Source organism: Bactrocera neohumeralis, chromosome 4 (assembly GCF_024586455.1).
Source record: "Bactrocera neohumeralis isolate Rockhampton chromosome 4, APGP_CSIRO_Bneo_wtdbg2-racon-allhic-juicebox.fasta_v2, whole genome shotgun sequence".
In the NCBI taxonomy this organism is placed as follows: domain Eukaryota; kingdom Metazoa; phylum Arthropoda; class Insecta; order Diptera; family Tephritidae; genus Bactrocera; species Bactrocera neohumeralis.
Genome location: NC_065921.1, coordinates 33,212,555 through 33,232,561, shown reverse-complemented (window position 1 = coordinate 33,232,561; position 20,007 = coordinate 33,212,555). Strand labels below are relative to the sequence as shown.

The window sequence follows — 20,007 nt, the reverse complement described above, 5'->3', positions numbered from 1 at the left end:
TTTCAGCAAAATTATGCTCTATCACAAAAGGCAAAAACCACCAACATGGATAAAATCAATATTCCTGATTTCATAACTGCACATGATTGGCCGTCTGGAAGTCCATTGGAATACAGAATTGGTATAACATGGACTTTCGAATACTCCACAGAAATTTGGAGAATCTCAAAAAAACTTTGGTTCGAGCAGCGTCGTCTATACCAATAGAAATTGTACGTGCTGATCTATGGTCGAATCGTTTGAGTGCTTATATGAAAGCAAAAGTTGACCATTTAGAATAATATTTTGAACGTCATTCATTAATATGAATTATGCAAAAATTAATTTTTTTAAAACATCTATTAATATTTTATTTTTTTATAACATGTTACATAATTTATGGCAAGAGAAAGTGCTGTCTCATTACATAGTCTTCTCTATTATCATAATGAATTATGATTCACCCGAAATATTTAAGAAAAAATTATGGAAAGCAGTTTCTTTCATTTCTACTAATTTGTTCTATATTGTATCCACTGAAATTAAATTTTTATAGTCTGTTTGCACATTGCGAACGATCAAATTGCATTCGAGACACTAGTATCATATATTCTTACAGAGAACATAAAACATAGAGAAGTCACGACCTTTCGTTCTGGGTGTAAAAAACATCGTGGCATATTTATTATACCCTTTTCAGGGTATAAAAAGTATCTGCTGCTGCAGATTAGCTGAATACTAACTGATTCTGAAATATATGAGGAGACAGAAAATTGATTGACACTCCAATTTATCCAAATTGAATGTTGTGTACATTTTTAATATTATGAAATTATTTCCGGCGAGTTTATATATAAAACTGCCTAAATTTAAGTTAATGAATTTAAAAAATATTACTGCTCTTATATATAAATGTTTAGCCAGGCTTAACAGCTTAAGTCTTTATTTACCAATTTTTGTTAAAAGTTTTACCAAATATTTTTATTATTATTAGTTTTAACATAATGCAGCTAATGCGAATCATTCATAATAGCTTTTATATCTTCCGCGTCAAGAGTTTCGTACTTTAGTAACGCCTCGGCTAATGCCTTATGTTCTTTCGTATGTTTCCTTAATATTGCCTTAGCGCGCTCGTAACTTTCATTTAAAATTCGCTTTATCTCGGCATCAACTATTTCTACTGTATTTGGGCCTAATGATTCCGCTGCAACAAGTCCTTTTGCATTGTCAAATGTGCGAAGCCCCACCTTCTCCGACATACCCCAGTCTTTGACCATATGCGTTGCGATGGAAGTAGCTTGCTTTAAGTCACTGCTCGCTCCGGATGTGATTTTTTCAACACCAAAAACTAACTCTTCTGCTGCTCTTCCTCCCATCATTGTATCCATCATGGCTAGAAGTTGAGCTTTAGTCACATGATAACGCTCCTTTTCAGGAATGTATGCGGTGTGACCAAGTGAAGGACCTCTTGGCATTATTGTAACCTTATGCAATGGATGTGATTCCTAATTAAATAAAATAAAATGTTACTCAGTATTTCGAAAATCGGCATGAACTCAATCACCTTAGTATAATAAGCAACAATAGCGTGACCACCTTCGTGGTACGCTGTGATGAGGTTTGCCTCTTCATCAGGTAACCGGGCTTTTCTTTCGGGACCCATTAAAACTTTGTCCCGTGCACTTTCCAAATGTTTCATTGTTACGGTTTCAGCCCCATCTATAGCGGCTCTATTAGATAACAATTATATATTTTCTGGTCTTAAAAACAAAATAGTTAATTTACCTTAAAGCTGCTTGGTTTATCATATTCTCCAAATCTGCACCTGTAAAACCAGATGTACCTCGAGCCAACATATCCAAATCAATTTCGTCATGAAGAATTTTTGCTAAATAAAGTGAAAGGATTTCTTTTCGACCAGTAAAGTCTGGGGTGGATACCACAACCTAAAACGAAGATACCGTATTTAAGAATTTTACAAAACAGCTATATCACTTAAGGAGATACAACATTACTTCAACATCAAATCGTCCTGGCCGCAATAAGGCTTGGTCAAGATCATCCCGCCTATTTGTGGCGCCTAATACGATTACACCTGCATTTTGGTGGAAACCATCCATTTCTGCCAACAATTGATTAATGGTTTGGTTGGCATATGGATGTAAAACTGAATTCGTTCGTTTTGCTCCAACTGAATCGATTTCATCGATAAAGATCACACAAGGGGCACGCTGCTTTGCCGCTTCTGAAATGTTTGTAAACAATTTGCTGATATATATATAATATATATATATTTAAATATAAAAACTATACGTACTAAATAGATCGCGTACACGTCTTGCTCCCTGGCCAACGAGTACTTCATCAAATTCAGGACCAGCAGCATGGAAGAATGGAACGTTTGCCTCGCCAGCCACCGCACGTGCAAGTAGCGTTTTGCCAGTACCAGGAGGTCCAACTAATAGCACACCTTTTGGCAATTTACCCCCCAAATTGGAAAACTTTTCAGGACTTTTAAGAAATTCCACGACCTCTTTTAACTCTTGTTTAGCTTCATCACATCCCTTAACATCATCAAATGTCACATGAATTTCTTCTGGATCTACTTCTACTTGGTTGCCCAGTTGTATTCTACTTTCATATTAACATGAGAGATACGTAAATCAGATTAATTGATGAGAGCATTAAGTTAGCATTACAAAAACGTATAGAAATTAAAAGAACACTTGTGTATTGCATACCTAAACATAGAACCATTTGAGGACGAGAACAAACTTAGAAATATTCCAATGAAGACAACTATTACCAATAGTTGTTGAAAAACCTTTGAAAATAAAGTTTAGATGTTAAAATACATTTTCTACATGAATCAATCCTGAAGCACTTACTTTAAGGTATTTCATAGTTTTCCCCGACTTAGGTGACTCATCGGAATTTGTAGCAGCCAAATATCCTTCGGCAAAGGCTATTTTGATATTATCCACCTGCAAAATATTTTTAAATAAATAATAAAAATGCAAAAACCAAATTTCATACTTCATTTTTCTTTTGTCCCTGTTCGCTACTTTTTTGAAGCAATTTTTTTAATGTTTCCGCTTGTACTTGAGACATTTCCGCATCAATTTTTTGTGAGCTTCCGCCGAAAGCTGTCTTTAATCTAGAAAATATTGTGGGATTCCTTTTCATCTCTGCGTCAATAGAGCGATCCGTTTTGAAATGGCGAGCAAAACCTCTAAAAATTACACGGTTTTAACGTTTTTTCCCTCTTAATATGCAATAATTTCTACATACATTTGTTGGCCAAATAATGGGACAAGTAGCTTTGAATTCATCTGTCCAGATGCACTAAAAGTGATATCAATCAAGTGTTTGGCACGCTTTCGCATGGGTAAGCCGATATCCACACTTACACAAATACCATTTGAGGTAATAGTGGTTTTCGTTCTGGATAGTACATCGTTTATCCGTTGTGGGTTGAAGAATGAACGAGAGTAGGCGTTGTGTTCCATTATTCGTCTAATATTACGGGGAGACTTGTTTACAAGCTGAGATAAGTCTCTCATCAAATCAAATTGGTAAGGTCTATAACAATAAATAGTGGTTGTTATTGTAAAAAATTTAATTTTATTTTAGGAAGTATAGGAAGGAAGAGAACTGTTATTTTACAGACATGCTTTTTTATCTTATGTGAATGATGAGTGATGAGCTTGTTTATCATATTTCTAAATATTATGTATGTTCTATATCTTTTTTATTTGCGTAAACTATGTAGTAACTACATACAAAATATTCATGTAGATTTCAAGGATCCGGGAAATTTATTGGCTTGGTTACCTTGTTTCCGCTGTTCTCCTTTCGCCAGCTGTTCTTGTCCGTGCAATATAGCGATTATGTGTGGGCTTTCGCCCCAGGCTTCCCAAATGTGTATATGCACAAAACATTATTAACTTCCTTTAAATATAATATTTTCTTTTACCAAAAGGCAAACGGAACAAGGCAGGTTTTACGCGATGACAACCAAAATGTCATAATCAAAATTGACCACACTGAATCGCGGGCTGATGACTGCAAACATCTCTGTCTTAATCAAAAAGGTGGTGTTAAACGCGTTCTAATTTATTACGAGGTGTAATTATTTGATTTATGCCTCAATTTGTTGATGCTTGATAAGCAACAACTTACTAAAATTTGGAATAATTTTGCATTTGCTTCTTTTAGAAATTAAAAACATTTCTAGACAGTAATGACACACAAAATGTAATTTTTTTGGGGGTATCTACGTAAAATATTCATGTAATAAATAAATTTAGGAGAACAAACAATTTTTTTTTAATTATCTACTGACATTTTAATCTTACACTGCGAAAATGGTTTACATCCAAATCAACTTCCCATATAATATAATTTTATAATTCATTTGATGCTTTTACTTTCCAGTATACAAATCAAGCAGCAATGAAGGGGATAAAACTTTGCATGGAGTGCTGAACACATAGAACGCGACACGGCATGGCAGCACGACAGTGAACTGTAAATGGCGTCGTGAATTCTTCTACATGAACATTTGTAAGAAGACAGCGACATAAGCGAAATTTTAATATTTTGTTCAAAGTGAAATTTTTTATGCAAAAAATAAGTAAATAGGTAAATTTATTTGTTTTAAATTATAAATTGTTATTACAAATGATATAACAGAGCTTTTTTATGCTTTTATTTGTAAAATAACGTCAGGTTTGTTAGAGCTTTGAATAATTGTACATTTTACATATTAGTGGCATCGCTCCTCTCTGCAGTCAACTCTACTGTCGTCCTACTCACGTTGGCAAATATAAGAATATTTTGAAGTTAGCGAGAGCGACAACTGACGGCCTGCAGTCGTGTAGTCGTGCAGCTGTCTAAATAACTCTGTCCTTTAGAACGTGTGTATTTTAATATTTGACAGAAGTCGCTTGCAGTCTATCGCGCTCTACATGTTCAGCACTTGAATCAGAGAACTTAAAGTATACTTTTAAGTTCTCTGCCTTAGCCCCCTTATATCTAATACAAATATTTTCGAACCTCCGGGTGACTTTATACCGCATATAGCGGCATATGTTTTATGTTCTCTGATACAGGCTATAACACCAAAAGTGTTGTAACACATATAACACAGATGGTGCTACGTACTGTATGGTCAACCCACGTGCGTCAATACACTTATTATTTATTGTCAAATGTTTTGTTTTTATCAGCAGCTCTTAAAGTATTTCGAATTAAATACTTGCGGTATTTCTATTAAGTTATGGAGTTAACTAATTCAATTCAAACTGAGAACAGTTCCGTCGATAAAGAAGAAACAAATAGAAAGCGGCGAAATCCATTCAATACACAACTACGTAAAGACGATAAGGAACGCCGACAGAAGAAGAAAGCTCGGATCATTGCGAGAAATATAAGTTATAAAGTAAAAGAAGATGCTTTACTTAAACATTTTAGTCAGTGGGGTAATGTGGAGGAACTTAATCTTCTGAAGCGTTCTGATGGAAAATTAGTAGGTTGCGCATTTGTGCAGTACAGTGGAGTAAACCAAGCTTCCAAAGCTATCTTAAAAGGAAATAATATGAAATTCCTCGGACGGCCACTGTATATCGATTGGGCATTGGGTAAAGATGAATATACAAATAAAAAGAAAGGTCAAAATTCAGAAGAACCAGATGAAAAGAAACCTAAAATAGAACTAAAGGAAGAAAACGAAAAGGAATCACGAGACTCTTCTAATGATGAGGTATTTTTATGTGGAATTAGAATTTTGTTTATAAATCGAGTTGGATGCTGTTTTATTACATGTATATTTAAATTAAGTCCGAAAATGCTGAAGATGATGATGTACAAGAAAGTGACAACGAGGATGATGAGCACAGGACAGAAGACGATTATTCGGTTTCAGATGACAAGTCCAAATCAAAATTAAAAATTAAACAGGTGGACAAAGAAAAGCACAAATCGAATGATGTGCAAAATGGTTGTACGGTATTCGTAAAAAATGTCAACTTCGATGCAGTGGATACGGATGTACGTAAAGTATTTCGCAAATTCGGTCCCCTTTACTATGCAATTATTAACCGAGAACCGATATCGGGTCACTCAAAGGGTACAGCCTTTGTTAAGTTTAAGAATAAAGAATCCGCCGATCTTTGTGTACAATCCGCTGGTGAAATTTATTTGATGGACCAACTTCTTGAAATATATCCAGCGTTAAGCAAGAATGAAATTCAAAACCAAGAAAAGTTCAAATCAAATAAAGAAGTTGCAAAGGACTCACGTAACTTATATTTAGCCAGAGAAGGGCTTATTATGGCTAACAGCAAGTCTGCTGAAGGCGTATCTGCATCCGACATGACTAAGCGACACAAATTGGAGCAAATAAAAACTCAAGTGTTAAAAAATCTTAACCGGTAAGCTGAACATTCCTAGAAGCATAATTAAATTTTCATTAAATTTTGTTTACAGTTTTGTTTCAAGAAATCGCCTTTCTATTCATAATTTGCCTCTTAATTTTGATAACGAAAAGCTGAAAAAAATGGCTATGACTTATACGGGATACAGACCGCATGAATGCAGAGTAATGCGAGAAAATAAAATTACACCTGAACATCCAAAAGGGAAATCAAAAGGCTTTGGATTTATGTCATTCAGCACTCATCAAGAAGCATTAGCAGCCTTGAGAAAGCTTAACAACAATCCATCAATATTTGGAACTCAACATGTGAGTATTACTTTTTCATTTTGTTGTATAAAATAAATTGAATCTAAAATTTTGTTTACATATTTTTTTTTTGTAGCGCCCGATTGTAGCTTTCAGTATTGAAGATAGAACAGTAGAAAAAATAAAGGAGAAACGTAAAGAAAAATCCAAACTAAACAATCCAACTTTCAAAGAAAAATTAGAAAAACGAAAAGAAATGCGAAACCTGAAAAGACAAGGAAAATTAAATCAAAATAAAAAAATACCTCAAAGTGACGATAAAGCGAAACTAAAAAAACATATAAAAAAACTAGAAGAATCGCGTACTGCACCTCAAACAAGTGTGAAAGACAATGAAATAGATGTGTTCGGCGATTTCGTTGGTACAGCAGCAAAACCTGGTTCTAACATCCGTTTACGATCAAATAAAAAAATTGCTGAACAGGCACAGGATCATCGAAAAAATGTAAAAGCAAATAAACGTAGAGAGAAAGCCAAAAAAATTCGCCAAATTCATTTGGCTGAGCGAAACGAGGTTGAGAGACCAAAACAAGGAAAAAAAGAAGAACACGACGATTTAGAACATCTGGTGAAAAAATATAAGCGCATGATAGACAGTCAGGCTAACGTGGGAAGTAGCAGGGAATATCAAGAGAAAACAGAACAAATCGTACCAAAAAGGACAAAATGGTATTTAGAATAGTATGTGGGCGTTTAGTGGTTTAATATGTATATATATATATATATACATAAATAGATCCTTTGTTAAATAAAATTAAATTTGGAATAACAAGCATAACACTGTTGTTTTTCGACCTTGAAACTTTACTCGCACAACTATTAAAGCGACGTCTTTTACGAGAGGTATACACGTAAGTACATCTACCTGCTTTTTTCATATAAAAGCTAAAGTTCAAAGAGATTTAGAGCCATTCTCACAAGCACATTATAGACCTACCATCTTAACTCTACATTTGATATTGCAAAAATGGCGCCGAGAGTATACTTTGAATTTGTTGTACTCCGTATGACATATGAATCTCATCTGTAAGTATCATTTTATGACACAAAGACAATTTAATAATTAAAAATCATTCAATTCACCAATATAGCCACCCGAATCACCCACGTATTAGTTTCACACATAAAAAGCATTCACCTAGTGCGTCGCTAATAGAAGCACGAGATTGGGTATATACAGTAACAAAGTACAAATTCTCCATAAACTAATAATAATTTATTTATAGTTTGATCTAGTGATGGCCCGGGAACGGTCGAAATTACCACAAGGCTCCAAAGTTCGATATACAGAGTGGCGAATTCTTTCAGGTGATGCTAAATTGTTTTACGTTGAAGGATTCCGCTACGATAAAATACTTGTGTTTATGGGAGAAGAGTCAAACTATTGGATGTTCTATGAAAATGTACAACGTCCTCGAAAAATTGAGGGCAGTGGCCGACTACCATTGACATATTGTGCATGCTGTTTAAAAAGCCAATATATAACCGTTTTGGATACAATAAAGAATTGTTTATCTAGAAAGCGATAAAATAAAAATATACCAGTTACATAGTAGTAAAGGAAACTGTGCTAGTTAATTAATTATTGAATTATATTTTTTTCCATATATGACATATTCCCTTTCTCAATAACAATCAAATATGCATTAATCTGAGAATTCACTATTTACACACCGTATTTTTACTAAAGACTGACGCAGTGATATATAACAGTGATTGTAGTTTATTCCAGCCAATGAAAACGGGATCCATATTTGGCTGGAGGCTTTGGGTAATCATCTGGCAGACCAGGTGTAGCATCAGGATATTCCTTCTTTATAGGTTTAGCAGGAGCTTCACGTTCAGTGGAGTGAATCTATAAATAAAACAGAATGAAATTAATAATTTTAACTTTATGTAAAATAAACGTTTTACCTTTGCTCGAGTAAAGTAGCCATATTCAGGACGATCAATACCTAAATTATCGGATACGCATTTATCAAAAACACCTTGTGTCTTTCGGCAACTGCAACAAAATATAACGAAAACGTGAAATATAAAAGCGATTACAGTAAACAGCAATAAATTATAATCATAAAACTTACTGTCCAAAAGCCATATTGCCGCTGCTTTTGTCTAAACAAGTTGCATATTGAAGAAACTCTTCATGGCAAGTCTTTTTTACTTTCCGGAAAAAGTCCAAAGCGCAGCTAGTTACTGCTTTGCCTTCATTAATGCATGCCCGGGGGTCGTCTAACTCTTGTCGACATAGCATAAATTCCTGTAATAAAATTTGTTTATCATTTGGATCAGCTGGATATAAAACAGATGTTCCGACACAAACACGTTGAGGTTAGAGCTCTTGGAAAAATTATATAACTAAATGTTAGTGAACTAAAATTCCAAAATAATTATTTTAAACAACAATAAGAAAAATATTATCACTAGTTTATAATTAATTACTTCGCCACTTACATTATTCTGATTTTCACAATGTTTCCCTAAATGAAATGCACCAGCTCGAAGGGCCGAAGTGGACAAATTCAACTCTTGCACTGTTAACTCTTCATCAGTGGGCAAAGAGATATCGTTAGTAATTACCATATTGCCTCTAGATTGTTATTATATCTTTGCTGAGCAAAATGCCACTACAGAACTAAAAGCGGCAAATATTTATTATTTTGCTATATCGATAATTCAGAAGTTTCCAAAACAATTTCCCAAGAGTCGGAGATATGTGCATATGTTATTTTTCGATAACGTATTGATGTTATGGCTCATAAGTTGGTTACACTATACAATTATTATTTATAGCTGGTTAGATAGATAGATAATAAGTGAGCTTTATAACGGGATTCTGTAACCAGTCTCTAGTCTCTATGTGAGACATTTTGAGGCAAAGTATCAATTTGAGACTAGTTACTATTCACTAAACAGTCTCTAGCGTTAGTCTCAAAATATTGAGACCTGGTAGTTAGCAGGTCACAAAACTAAAAAGAACTCTTGTCTGCCATTTTGAATATACTGAATAGAGATCATCATAGATATTAATCGACTGTCGTTTTTGTAAGCAACTCAAACACGAAAAGGTTAAAAATAAATCAATTTTACATAAATTTCGTAAATATTATGAAACAAAGTCAACATATATTTTTATTTTCATTGATAATTATGTTTTTTGACTATGTTATAGAAAATTTAATATTTGTTATCGACATATTTATTTTCATTCAAGTGTAAAAACATCTCTGAATAATGACATGTAATAGATTTTGTGACTGTCACTTACAGAATAGCAATATCATCTCAAGTCTCAAAAATTGTCTCTAACTTAAAATCTCAAATTTAGAGACTTGAGACTGTCTCAAGTTGCAGAATCGCACGGTTAAACCTGGATCTAAGTTTTATTGTTTCCTCTCCTGAGTTATAACGAATCATATTGCCTAGAAATTGATGAATTCCAATATACTGTTAGGTGTTATTGAGGCAATGGGACCCTATTTGGAAACATGGGGTAAATTTTGTAATAGAATCCTCCGATTTCGGGGTTAAAATGAGAATGTACGGATAGAGGAGGTCCTTCAGAACAAGAAAATATATATATGTATATATAGTTGCCGCTGACTTATGGTTTTTGAGATATTTGCATTTAAAGTTCAAAAATTAAAAAAAAAATGTAAAAATAACTTTTATTCAATATTTAACTTTTGTTCAATTATTTTTGTTCACACAATAACAAAACGGTTGCATTCTAACTAATAATCAGTGTTACCTTACGTACATATTCTACAGAAGAACCAAAAGAAATAAAGAAAACAAATAGTACGCCAATGACAGGAAATAAATAATACATTAGTTTTTCGCATAGAATTCCTTTCTGCATTGGCGGCCTTCGGGCGCGCTTAAAAGAAATAACATCGGGCGTGCTCAGCTCTTTGGCGTTGAACTTCCTTTTTGAATTTTGTATTGATGGCATAATCTTTCTTTTTTCTTATTTTTATTCTATTACAAAATATGGTAATACTAATTTTTTGCTTGTTTGCAACCATTTTCTTATTGTATGAATAAATGGATTTCAACTAAAGTTTAACATGGAATTAAAGTTATTTTTGCACTTTATAATACAAAATAAATGGTTATATTTACATTTTTAAACCTGCTGAGGTTGTAACTACTTATTATGAACTTGGGCTGACGCATGCCTTGGAGTTGTTGCCAATATTTGTCACTGCCTACTCTTTCCTTCTTGCGGAGCAGCTCCTGTATAGCATATAGGGCTCCAGCTTTACCATTCTGATGGAAGCTGCGGAGCGAGCTCGTCGCCCAGTTCTTTCCCGGCTATACCCTTGTGACCAGCCACCCAGGTTAGGTGCATTTGGTTACGACCTGAAAGACTGTTCGGTCATTCTATATACTTTTGCACCAGTAGCGATTTAATCTCATAAGAGATTGCTTTAAGTGCCGCTTGACTATCGCTGAGTAAGGCGATACTTTCGTTGTGATAGTTGCATTGGAGGTTTATCTCTACACACCTATAGAAAAGACTTCCGCTTGGAAGATGCATGGAAAACTTCCCATAGGTATGGAGAGTTTGGTACGTGGTCCTGTGACTCTTGCAATAATTCCCTCCGACGTTTTCGAGCAGTTGGTTTACAACTTGATTGTGCTATCCCTTAGCAGTAGGTCAGGCGTGGAACCATTCCATTCAGACTTACTGAAAAGGATAACTTTTTACTTCCAAGTGAAGTTTATCATCTTGGTAATGTTGTCCCTTGGGAAAAGAGCCAGCAGTATTTCGTCACAGGAGTGCCTTCAATTGCTGAGACGAGATTACCTCCCTCTGCCAAGCCCTGTCATTTCAAACATTGTATGTTTGGCTGCTTGAATGATTAGTAAATAAAGCAGAGAGAACTTGCAGTTCGTATGTTGCAGTCAGTTGATGTTGTTGTTTTAGTTGTTGTCGACGTGGTTGTAGTTGTATTTGTTTTTCTGTTTGGGTTGTTCATCTATTTCTTACGACCATCGGTCCATTTAAGTGGGCCTACTTGCCAGAGCCTCTTGACGCGGTAAGGTCACCGTTACTTCCCAAGGCGGCACGGTTTGGGAAGGCTCTGTTCGGATACAGCCGAAATAACCTCCTGGCTGCAAATCATCTAATGGGCACGGGAGTCGCATAACATCCTGGATTAGAAGGTGTTGTCTATTGGTCGCCACACCATGCAGCTTCTGCCAACCCCCAGGAGCTACCATGCAGCACCGCTCATGAAGATTAGGAGATGCCGTAAATGCATTACATTTAAGCCCCTGCACCACGACAAAGTGCCTACCATTCGCAGAGGTCAGAGGCCCAGATATTTGACAACAGGAGTCATCTCCTACTCTCTGTGGGTGGTTAACAGCATACCATATTAAACATTATAAGACTAGTACTAGTATAATATTATTATATTTCTATAATATGTTTAATACAAAATGTCGAATCAAATGCGAAGAACACTTCCTATATGTATATGTCGGTGCGCTTATGCTTGTATTTTGTATGTCACTGTGACTGCGTATGTCGGAGTGCTAATATTTTGTATAACAGCTGTTTCTGAGTGAGGTCTGATCGTATTCTGCGAACAGAGAGAAAAGAACCAGGAACCGTTAAGTGCTTTTAGAGTAAAGAAGAAGTGCGTAATAATTAGGCGCTGTGTCCTCGCAGAATCAGTTCGAAAAGTGACATCGATAGGAACAGAACTTGTACTATATTATTATAATAAAAGTATAAAGTGAAGTTATTGTGCTAAAGTATGATAAACGTGTAAAGTGATACAAAAAAATGGAATCATCTACGACATATGTATATAAATATGTTAAAACAACAACATCGTTCAAATTAACTGTAATATCGCAAATGGAATAATCAACAATCTGTCAACTTAGTCATTCCTAGTTCTAATACTTATGAACGTAACATTATGAAATAATTTACAACTCGTAAATAGCGCCGATTCTTAACTCAGCGAAGGAGAAAACTTAAAAGAGAACAGACAAAATTTACAATTTCATAACACATGACATACAACCCTTTTCTAAATCTATTGACAAAAACGTAGATAGCGTAACAGTGGAAAAGATTCGTTTTACTTGACATTTTGAATAATCGAAACCTAAAAATTTATCTAAGCTATACGTATAAAGAGCTCACGCAGCTACAATTAGTGTCAATTCATTTGTTCATTGTAAATTTTGTAGTTTATATTAATTGTTATACTTTGAATAATTTAGAATAGTACATATGTAAGCAAATTGAACAATATTTTAAATTAATGAATATGTAACTATTAGTAGTAGTAGTAGTAAAATTTAAATTATCATAATTTAAGAACTGAATGGTGATGGAGTCCAGCGTGAGAAGTTAAGGCCACGTCAGAATGGGTACTTGTACTTTAAATAAGTTGCGAATGATGAGGCGTACGTATTGTATAGGTATGCCACAACGCATACGCTGAGCAAGCAAAAAAATCAGCTGTTCTTCAAAACCGCCACCGTATGCAAAAGTTGAGAGTTGGTCTACCGGATGCTTCTCCGGTTCTCAACTGTCAGTCGTATACTCATCCGTTACGGAATCAACTCACCCATTTACTTTATTCAGGAAGGCAAGCAAGAAACCGGCCACGAATGATTCACCTGCACTAGTCGTATTAACAACATTTTGAATTGTAGCCACTTTACATACAAGATAAAACATTTTGCCCATATTCAACATTGCTTACAAGTGGGATGCCATTCTAATCATTTGTAATAATCAGAATGCGAGGGCCACAATGATATTCAAATATCTTTCTGATCGCTTTCTCCGAATAGTTGCCGAAATCCATTCTATTGGCAAGTCCACTAATAAATAAAGTAGGCAGCGCTTGCGTATACCCCGAAGTTTTTGAGTGCCAACCATCGACGAGGCCTCACATAGTTCTTAATCATATAGTCGTACAACTTTTTAAGTCCAGGTATGATGAAACTGTCACATATATAAGTTGCTTGCGTTTAGTCTGGCGCAAGAACTGTACCTCCTTCTCGGCTTGTTGCATAAGCTCCACAATAATTCTTTCCGCGGAGACAATTTCTTTCCAGCTTCATCGTCGTCCAATTGTGTTACATGGTTACAACCTCAAAAGGTTTAAATATGTAATCAATCTCCCAAGGAAAAAACTCAGGCTACTTGTCGCCTTCTACACTGGCCATTGCAAGCTCAAGAAGCGCTTATTTACAACGGGCCTATCTTCTTGTGCAAATTGCCGGTTCTGTGACCGCAAACACCGGAACACCTGCTAATAGACTGCACAGCAGTCTGTAGGCGCAGGGTTAAGGCGCTTGGATCTATGTTTCCAAACATGGATCACACCGCCTCAATAGCACCTACCAGTATCTTAGAACTCAGCAAATTGCTGGTGCTAGTTGAGACGTTGTGAGTTGGGAGAGAGCACAGTAGGCCCTAGGGCGCGGTGCAATCCTCATTTATTTATCTAATCTAATTTAATCTAAATATTTAATTTAAGTTATTTTTGCACTATTTAATATAAAATAAATGCGTAGAAACAAATGAGTGAAGTGTTAGTGGATATTAAAGTTAAAAATATAAGTGTAAAATTCATTATAAATAGGAGAAACACGCATTTTAAATAGTAGAATATTTTACCTTTATATCTCAATAACCATTAGTCCTCTCTCTTCTGTTCGTACATACCCTTTTTAACCCCGAAATGGGGGGATGCTAATCTAATACCATGTTCAGACCGACACTTAATCACACGATTTCGGCTGTTGAGTGGTTTCTCCTACTAGTCCTATAAATTTATCACGATTTCGCCATGCAAAAATAACAGTTCAAAATCATTTCATTGAAGTGATTTGATTTTGCGCCATCTACTTGTCAGCATTGGAAATCTATTGAATTATCACAGCTGATTTAGACACAAAAATCAGAAAAAAATGTAAATGAACACATTTTTTTTACAGCAATGAATGTAATTTCTCCTGAAAATCGACTTCCCATATAAAAATTTGTGTCCATTATTTCCATTATATGGAAAATGTTTAACAGAAGACGGCTTTTATTACAAAATACTATATGACAATGTTTTCTTTTGATATATATTAAGCGATGTGAATTCTTGAATGGCAAAAACAGCTGTTTTTTCATCTTTCCAACGGCAGTGAAAACGGGTATTAGGGGTATTCTCTTGCTCTTGCAAAACCCTTACACGGTGCAAGAATTGCATATATTTCCTCTTGGTGCACCGGCACAACAACAAATACACGCAGAGAATTATTTGCAATGGCTGTAAAATATGTCAGACCAAAACCTATGTATATTTGCATCCAATGTCACGTAAAAATATAATTGCAACCCTGTTTTAGCTGTCATTTTACATAAAGACATATTACGTCGTTAAATTGTTGAGTAAGGTAAGTTTTAAATAGTTTTTATTATTTCTATTTAAAATATAAAGATTTGTTACAGTTTTTTTTGTTAAAAATGTATGCAGAAGGTGCACCAATTCACAATAGCTATGCTTAATAGTCATTCACAACAAATTGACCGAATTAGCCATTCATATATCACTAGATTCTGCAATGGGTGCTCTCGTGCCCTTGTATATTTCAGTATAGTATTTTTGCAATCTGCAATCTTGCAAGAGCAAGCGAATACCCCTATTAATATACAAAAGTTTCTGCTTATGGACGGCCCTTAAGATGTATATCCAACAGGTTCATAGAAAAATTAGTTAATCGGTTCGTTTAATATCGATAACTTTTTACACATTTATTGTGCTATCCGCGTTTGTTGAAGAAGATTTGATAATGGAAAGTAATCCGTTTAGGCAAAAGCCTGGATTTCACAAGAAAGACAAGCAGTTTGGAGTGTCCCGGAATAAAGTTGATACTCGGGGTAAATTCAATAAGAAGGAGAAAGAATGGGGTATACAAAAATTTACGCCAGTTGTGAAAACTCAATTACCAACCCCATGGTCAACCTTCAAGAACGAAATAATTCAGAAACAGCAAGAGGAGGCAAAATTACTAAACAATCCAAACATGGAAAGTGAAGAAGCCAGGCAGTTTTTGAAGAAACGAGAGCAAAATTTTCGACGTTCGGAAATAGCTGAAGGCCGAAAAGAAGACATCAAATGGGAAGACTTTAGTGAAAAAGCACATAAGAAGAGCAGCGAAAAAAGAAAACGTAGAAAACAAATTAAGAAAGACCAAAGAAATAAGGATAAATCCCCTACATCGAAAAATTCCTTTCCTGTAGTGGACGAAAAAATTTTAAACAACTTTGACAGCAAACAACTTACTTCCCACCAGAATAACAGAATTCGGAAAATGATTACCAAAACTACGTATTTGGCCCGAGGAGCACCAATTGAATCAGTAGTGAATGATTTGAAACGACGAGGACTTAAGCCTACGAAAAAACTTGTGTAATGCATATTAAGTTTAGAAGTATTTACTTTTGTTACATTTATAAACACGCAACTTATATTATTAAGTTAACCCCTATTCGTTTAATTTTATTTTGAAAAATATGTCTGCGTGTCTAAAAACGCGTCGTTAGGTTTAAAAATATATCAGTAAGAAAGATCTATGTGGTGTGTAACCGGACATTTCATACTTTTATCACAAGAATCAATGCCGATTAAATACCCTCGGATGTTAACAACACTATTTTAACGAAGGTGTAACCGAACATTTTATTCTCTCACAACTTGCAAGGTTTAAAGTCAGGGAAATACCTTCAGATATCGTCGAAACTATATACAGTGAAAAAAAATGGGACAAATGATGGCGTTGAATATATTGCAACTGAACATATGTAGTATTGAGATTTTTTACAGCAAAGGAAACAGCTAGTGGGACAATAAGAATAATTGAATTTATGGTAAACATATGTTCTTATTTATAAAATTAATACTTTGAATATTTTGTTTGATATCGTTTGGCATCAATAACAGCCTGAAGTCTCCTATTCATAGAATTTACCAAATTTCTTGTTACTTCAGAAATATTAGACCAAATGTCCTGAATGGCAATCAGGTCGTTTCTATTATGCATAGGTCTTTTTCTTAGTTCAGTTTTTATATGGGCGCACAAATGCTCTATCGGATTTAGATCCGTACTTTGCGTTGGGTGTGGTGTCTCTTTTTTGACATTATAAAGTAGCCACTCCTTGACCATCGCTGAGTGTCTAGGATCGTTATCATGCACCAGATAAAGAACTACGTGGTGGTTACAATGTCGTTGCAGTTTCGGGCAAGTGTTGTTTCAAAAAATCTAAATACTTAGTCAAGGTTTCATGCAACACACGCAAAGTTCCTGGCCCTTTAGCTGACATTGCTGCCCAAACCATAGTACTACCCCCACCATATTTCCCTGTGGGTATAGACAAAACGACGTCCATCGGACCCAAATATATTGAATTTTGATTGATCGCAAAAAACAACGGAGTCCCAGAATGCTTGCGGCTCTTTCCTATATTCCTTTGCGTTATTGAAACGTTTCTTTATATTTCCATTTTTTTTTCGCGGTTAAACCACAACCAATTGCTTCAAAGTATTAAAGTTTTGTTCACCTAACGGTTGTACTTCTTCTTTACTGGCACAGACACCGCTTACGTTATTATAGCCAAGTTAACAAAAGCGCGCCACTCGTTTCTTCTTTTCGCAGTTTGACGCATCGTTCCATCGAATGCGATATTCGCCGTGGCCAACACTCAAAGGACCATAAATCTTTCGCAGAACCTCTCTCTCGAAAACTAGTAACGTCGACTAATCAGATGTTGTCATCATCCATGCCTCTGTACCATAAAACAGGACGGGAATAATGATTGACTTATAGAGTTTGGTTTTTGTTCGTCGAGGGAGGACTTCTCAATTACCTACTCAGTCCAAAGTAGCACCTGTTGGCAAGAGTTATTCTGCGTTTGATTTCGAGGCTGACATTGTTGTTGTTGTTAATGCTGATTCCAAGATAGACCAAGACCAATTTGATTTGCTTCCTTATCTAGTCTGAAAAAGCAGAACTAACGGCGCGGCTGTTAAGACTAATGATATCAATATCATCGGCATACGCCAGCAGCTGTACACTCTTATAGAAGATTGTACCTGCTCGATTTAGTTCTACAGCTGGAATTATTTTCTCCGGCAGCAAATTAAAAAAGTCGCACGATAGAGTGTCACCTTATCTGAAACCTCGTTTGGTATCGATCGGCTCGGAGAGGTCCTTCCCGATCCTGACGGAGCTTTTGGTATTGCTCAACGTCTGCTTACACAGTCGTATTAGTTTTGCAGATATACCTAATTCAGACAGTGTGTGTCGATTCTCTTTTCACGGGTCTTTTCCAAGATTTGGCGCATGGTGAATATCTGGTCGGTTGTTGATTTTCCACGTCTAAAGCCACACTGCTAAGATCCAATCAATTTGTTGACGGTGGCTTTAATCTTTCACACAATACGCTCGATAGAACCTTATATGCGATGTTTAGGAGACTTATCCCACGGTAGTTGGCGTAGATTGTGGGGTTTCCTTTTTGTGGATTGGGCAGAGCACACTTATATTCCAATCGTTGGACATGTTTTCGTCCGACCATATTTTACAAAGAAGCTGATATATGCTCCTTATCAGTTCTTCGCCGCCGTGTTTGAAGACAGAGATAAACGGCCAGGTTGAAATTATACTAAAAATATACATATGTGTACGGGGGGATTTGTTGCCGTCGGTCAAGATCGCTAATAAAAAAATGTAAAACAATGAAAATGAAAGAAACTTGCGAAAATTAAACATATCTCATGAAACGTTTTGCAATTAATTTTTAATTACAAATGATAAAAAACATTTATTAATTGAGAATTAACAGACTTAACTCACCTTATTAAGTATTTAAAGATCGAAAGTCAGTTGTTTTAATTTACCATAAGATCATAAAAAAGGGTTTAAGTAGTTTCGCCAATAGATAATAATTTACAATCGTAATAAATGTTGGGTGTTTAAATTTAAATGCTCAAAAGCTCTTATTTTGTTTGATCTGGCCACAATGGAAAATGTTATAAAAAACGATAATTTTGAAGCGCTCTCACACTGGAATAAGTTGGACATCCCCTTATTCCTGGTTAGGCTTTCACTGCCATTCAGCAGGCTGGTGAAGTGTTCCCTCCATAATTTTAGTATGCTCTGAGCATCGGTTATTTAATCACCTCTGAGGTTCTAAAAGAGTATGCTCCGCTCTTGAAACCTACTGTTAGTCGCCACATTTTTTCGTAGAATTTTCGAGCAGCTTATTAAGCTCTTCGTACTCACGCATTTCGGCCTCTCTCTTTTTCTGTCTTCAAATACGTCTCGCTTCCCTCTTCAACTCTTGGTATCTATCCCATTCCGCACGCGTTGTGGTCGATTGTAATTTTCATTGAGGGATGGGATATGGAGGATGGATTCATGTGTAGAAGTTCACGCAAGTGAAGAAAATCACTAAATCACTAGATACTTAAATCACTAGATATTTGTTTAGAACTCATTTTTACACTAACTGCTCGCAACAATTTACAGTTAACTGATTATGGTTACTAATTACATATACATATGTCTTCTAACTCAGCACGTGTCAAATTCAGAGTTGCTGAACGGTTAGTTTCAAAATAATATGTGAAGAATTTGTTCCATTTTTTTGTTCACAAAAATGAGGTAAATCTTTTTGCATCCTTGTTTTCTTTATGAAAATTATGAAAAGAAATAAACGCGCTTTTGTTAAATCTAATTATATGAACTGTATTCTGTTGATTTGCTTAACCGTCCTTTTCTTATCGGCGTTAATTCTATATTGAAAACGATACTCAGTTTCTGGTAAACCCCTTGACCGAATCGCGTTACCCCCTTGTTAATGAATACATCCACTACAGGTTCATCCTGTTGATTAGGAATTGGGTATTAAGTACTTCTGGCATTCGCTGAAACATTCCTTGACTACCAAAACGTGTATATTTCCCAATTTATTGATGAGAGATGGACCATCCATAACCACGCCAATTCGCTCTAACGGCCCACCCGAATTGTACTGCTTCATCTGGCCATGACTCCTGGACCTAGATCCTTTAGCTACAACGCACTCAGAATATTAGGCAATCCTCTCCGTAGAAGCTCGAAATGTCGTCCCACAGTTCTTATACCGAGTTACTGACGAGTGCTCTCAGAGAGCAGGAGTGCAAGTCGAGTTGATAATCGTTCGGTTGCAACAAGATAGTGGTCTGAGTCAATGTTGGGACCTTGGG

The 20,007-nt window shown here is 35.6% G+C and overlaps 5 protein-coding genes across 6 annotated transcripts; 3 read left to right on the top strand and 2 right to left on the bottom strand.

Annotated features, from left to right (window-relative positions):
• Positions 1 to 876: 876 nt before the first annotated feature.
• Positions 877 to 4,014, bottom strand: LOC126755035 (ATP-dependent zinc metalloprotease YME1L). Of its 2 annotated transcripts, none has more exons than XM_050467306.1 (10): positions 3,814 to 4,014; positions 3,271 to 3,561; positions 3,016 to 3,211; positions 2,868 to 2,963; positions 2,721 to 2,803; positions 2,297 to 2,613; positions 1,995 to 2,224; positions 1,765 to 1,925; positions 1,544 to 1,709; positions 877 to 1,484 (listed from the first exon to the last, which is right to left on the bottom strand). In XM_050467306.1, exons 1-10 carry the CDS (start codon positions 3,918 to 3,920, stop codon positions 990 to 992), a joined length of 2,142 nt encoding a protein of 713 aa, XP_050323263.1. In that variant the 5' UTR covers positions 3,921 to 4,014; the 3' UTR covers positions 877 to 989. The 2 variants fall into 2 exon arrangements, with proteins under 2 accessions (XP_050323263.1, XP_050323264.1); XM_050467307.1 differs by having other exon boundaries at positions 2,297 to 2,610; positions 3,814 to 4,013.
• Positions 4,015 to 5,165: 1,151 nt separating this feature from the next.
• On the top strand, positions 5,166 to 7,502 carry LOC126755038 (RNA-binding protein 28). Its single transcript, XM_050467314.1, has 4 exons — positions 5,166 to 5,743; positions 5,821 to 6,413; positions 6,469 to 6,724; positions 6,801 to 7,502. Exons 1-4 carry the CDS (start codon positions 5,261 to 5,263, stop codon positions 7,404 to 7,406), a joined length of 1,938 nt encoding a protein of 645 aa, XP_050323271.1. The 5' UTR covers positions 5,166 to 5,260; the 3' UTR covers positions 7,407 to 7,502.
• An 83-nt stretch (positions 7,503 to 7,585) lies between these two features.
• On the top strand, positions 7,586 to 8,253 carry LOC126755053 (uncharacterized). Its single transcript, XM_050467338.1, has 3 exons — positions 7,586 to 7,750; positions 7,816 to 7,894; positions 7,951 to 8,253. The coding sequence occupies exons 1-3, from the start codon at positions 7,692 to 7,694 to the stop codon at positions 8,251 to 8,253; spliced, it is 441 nt and encodes a 146-aa protein (XP_050323295.1). The 5' UTR covers positions 7,586 to 7,691.
• A 45-nt stretch (positions 8,254 to 8,298) lies between these two features.
• Positions 8,299 to 9,458, bottom strand: LOC126755052 (NADH dehydrogenase [ubiquinone] 1 alpha subcomplex subunit 8). The gene is made up of 4 exons (XM_050467336.1): positions 9,179 to 9,458; positions 8,809 to 8,984; positions 8,639 to 8,729; positions 8,299 to 8,579 (listed from the first exon to the last, which is right to left on the bottom strand). Exons 1-4 carry the CDS (start codon positions 9,305 to 9,307, stop codon positions 8,448 to 8,450), a joined length of 528 nt encoding a protein of 175 aa, XP_050323293.1. The 5' UTR covers positions 9,308 to 9,458; the 3' UTR covers positions 8,299 to 8,447.
• A 6,047-nt stretch (positions 9,459 to 15,505) lies between these two features.
• On the top strand, positions 15,506 to 16,414 carry LOC126755050 (uncharacterized). Its single transcript, XM_050467333.1, has one exon. The coding sequence runs from the start codon at positions 15,551 to 15,553 to the stop codon at positions 16,172 to 16,174; it is 624 nt and encodes a 207-aa protein (XP_050323290.1). The 5' UTR covers positions 15,506 to 15,550; the 3' UTR covers positions 16,175 to 16,414.
• The last annotated feature ends 3,593 nt before the right edge of the window (positions 16,415 to 20,007 follow it).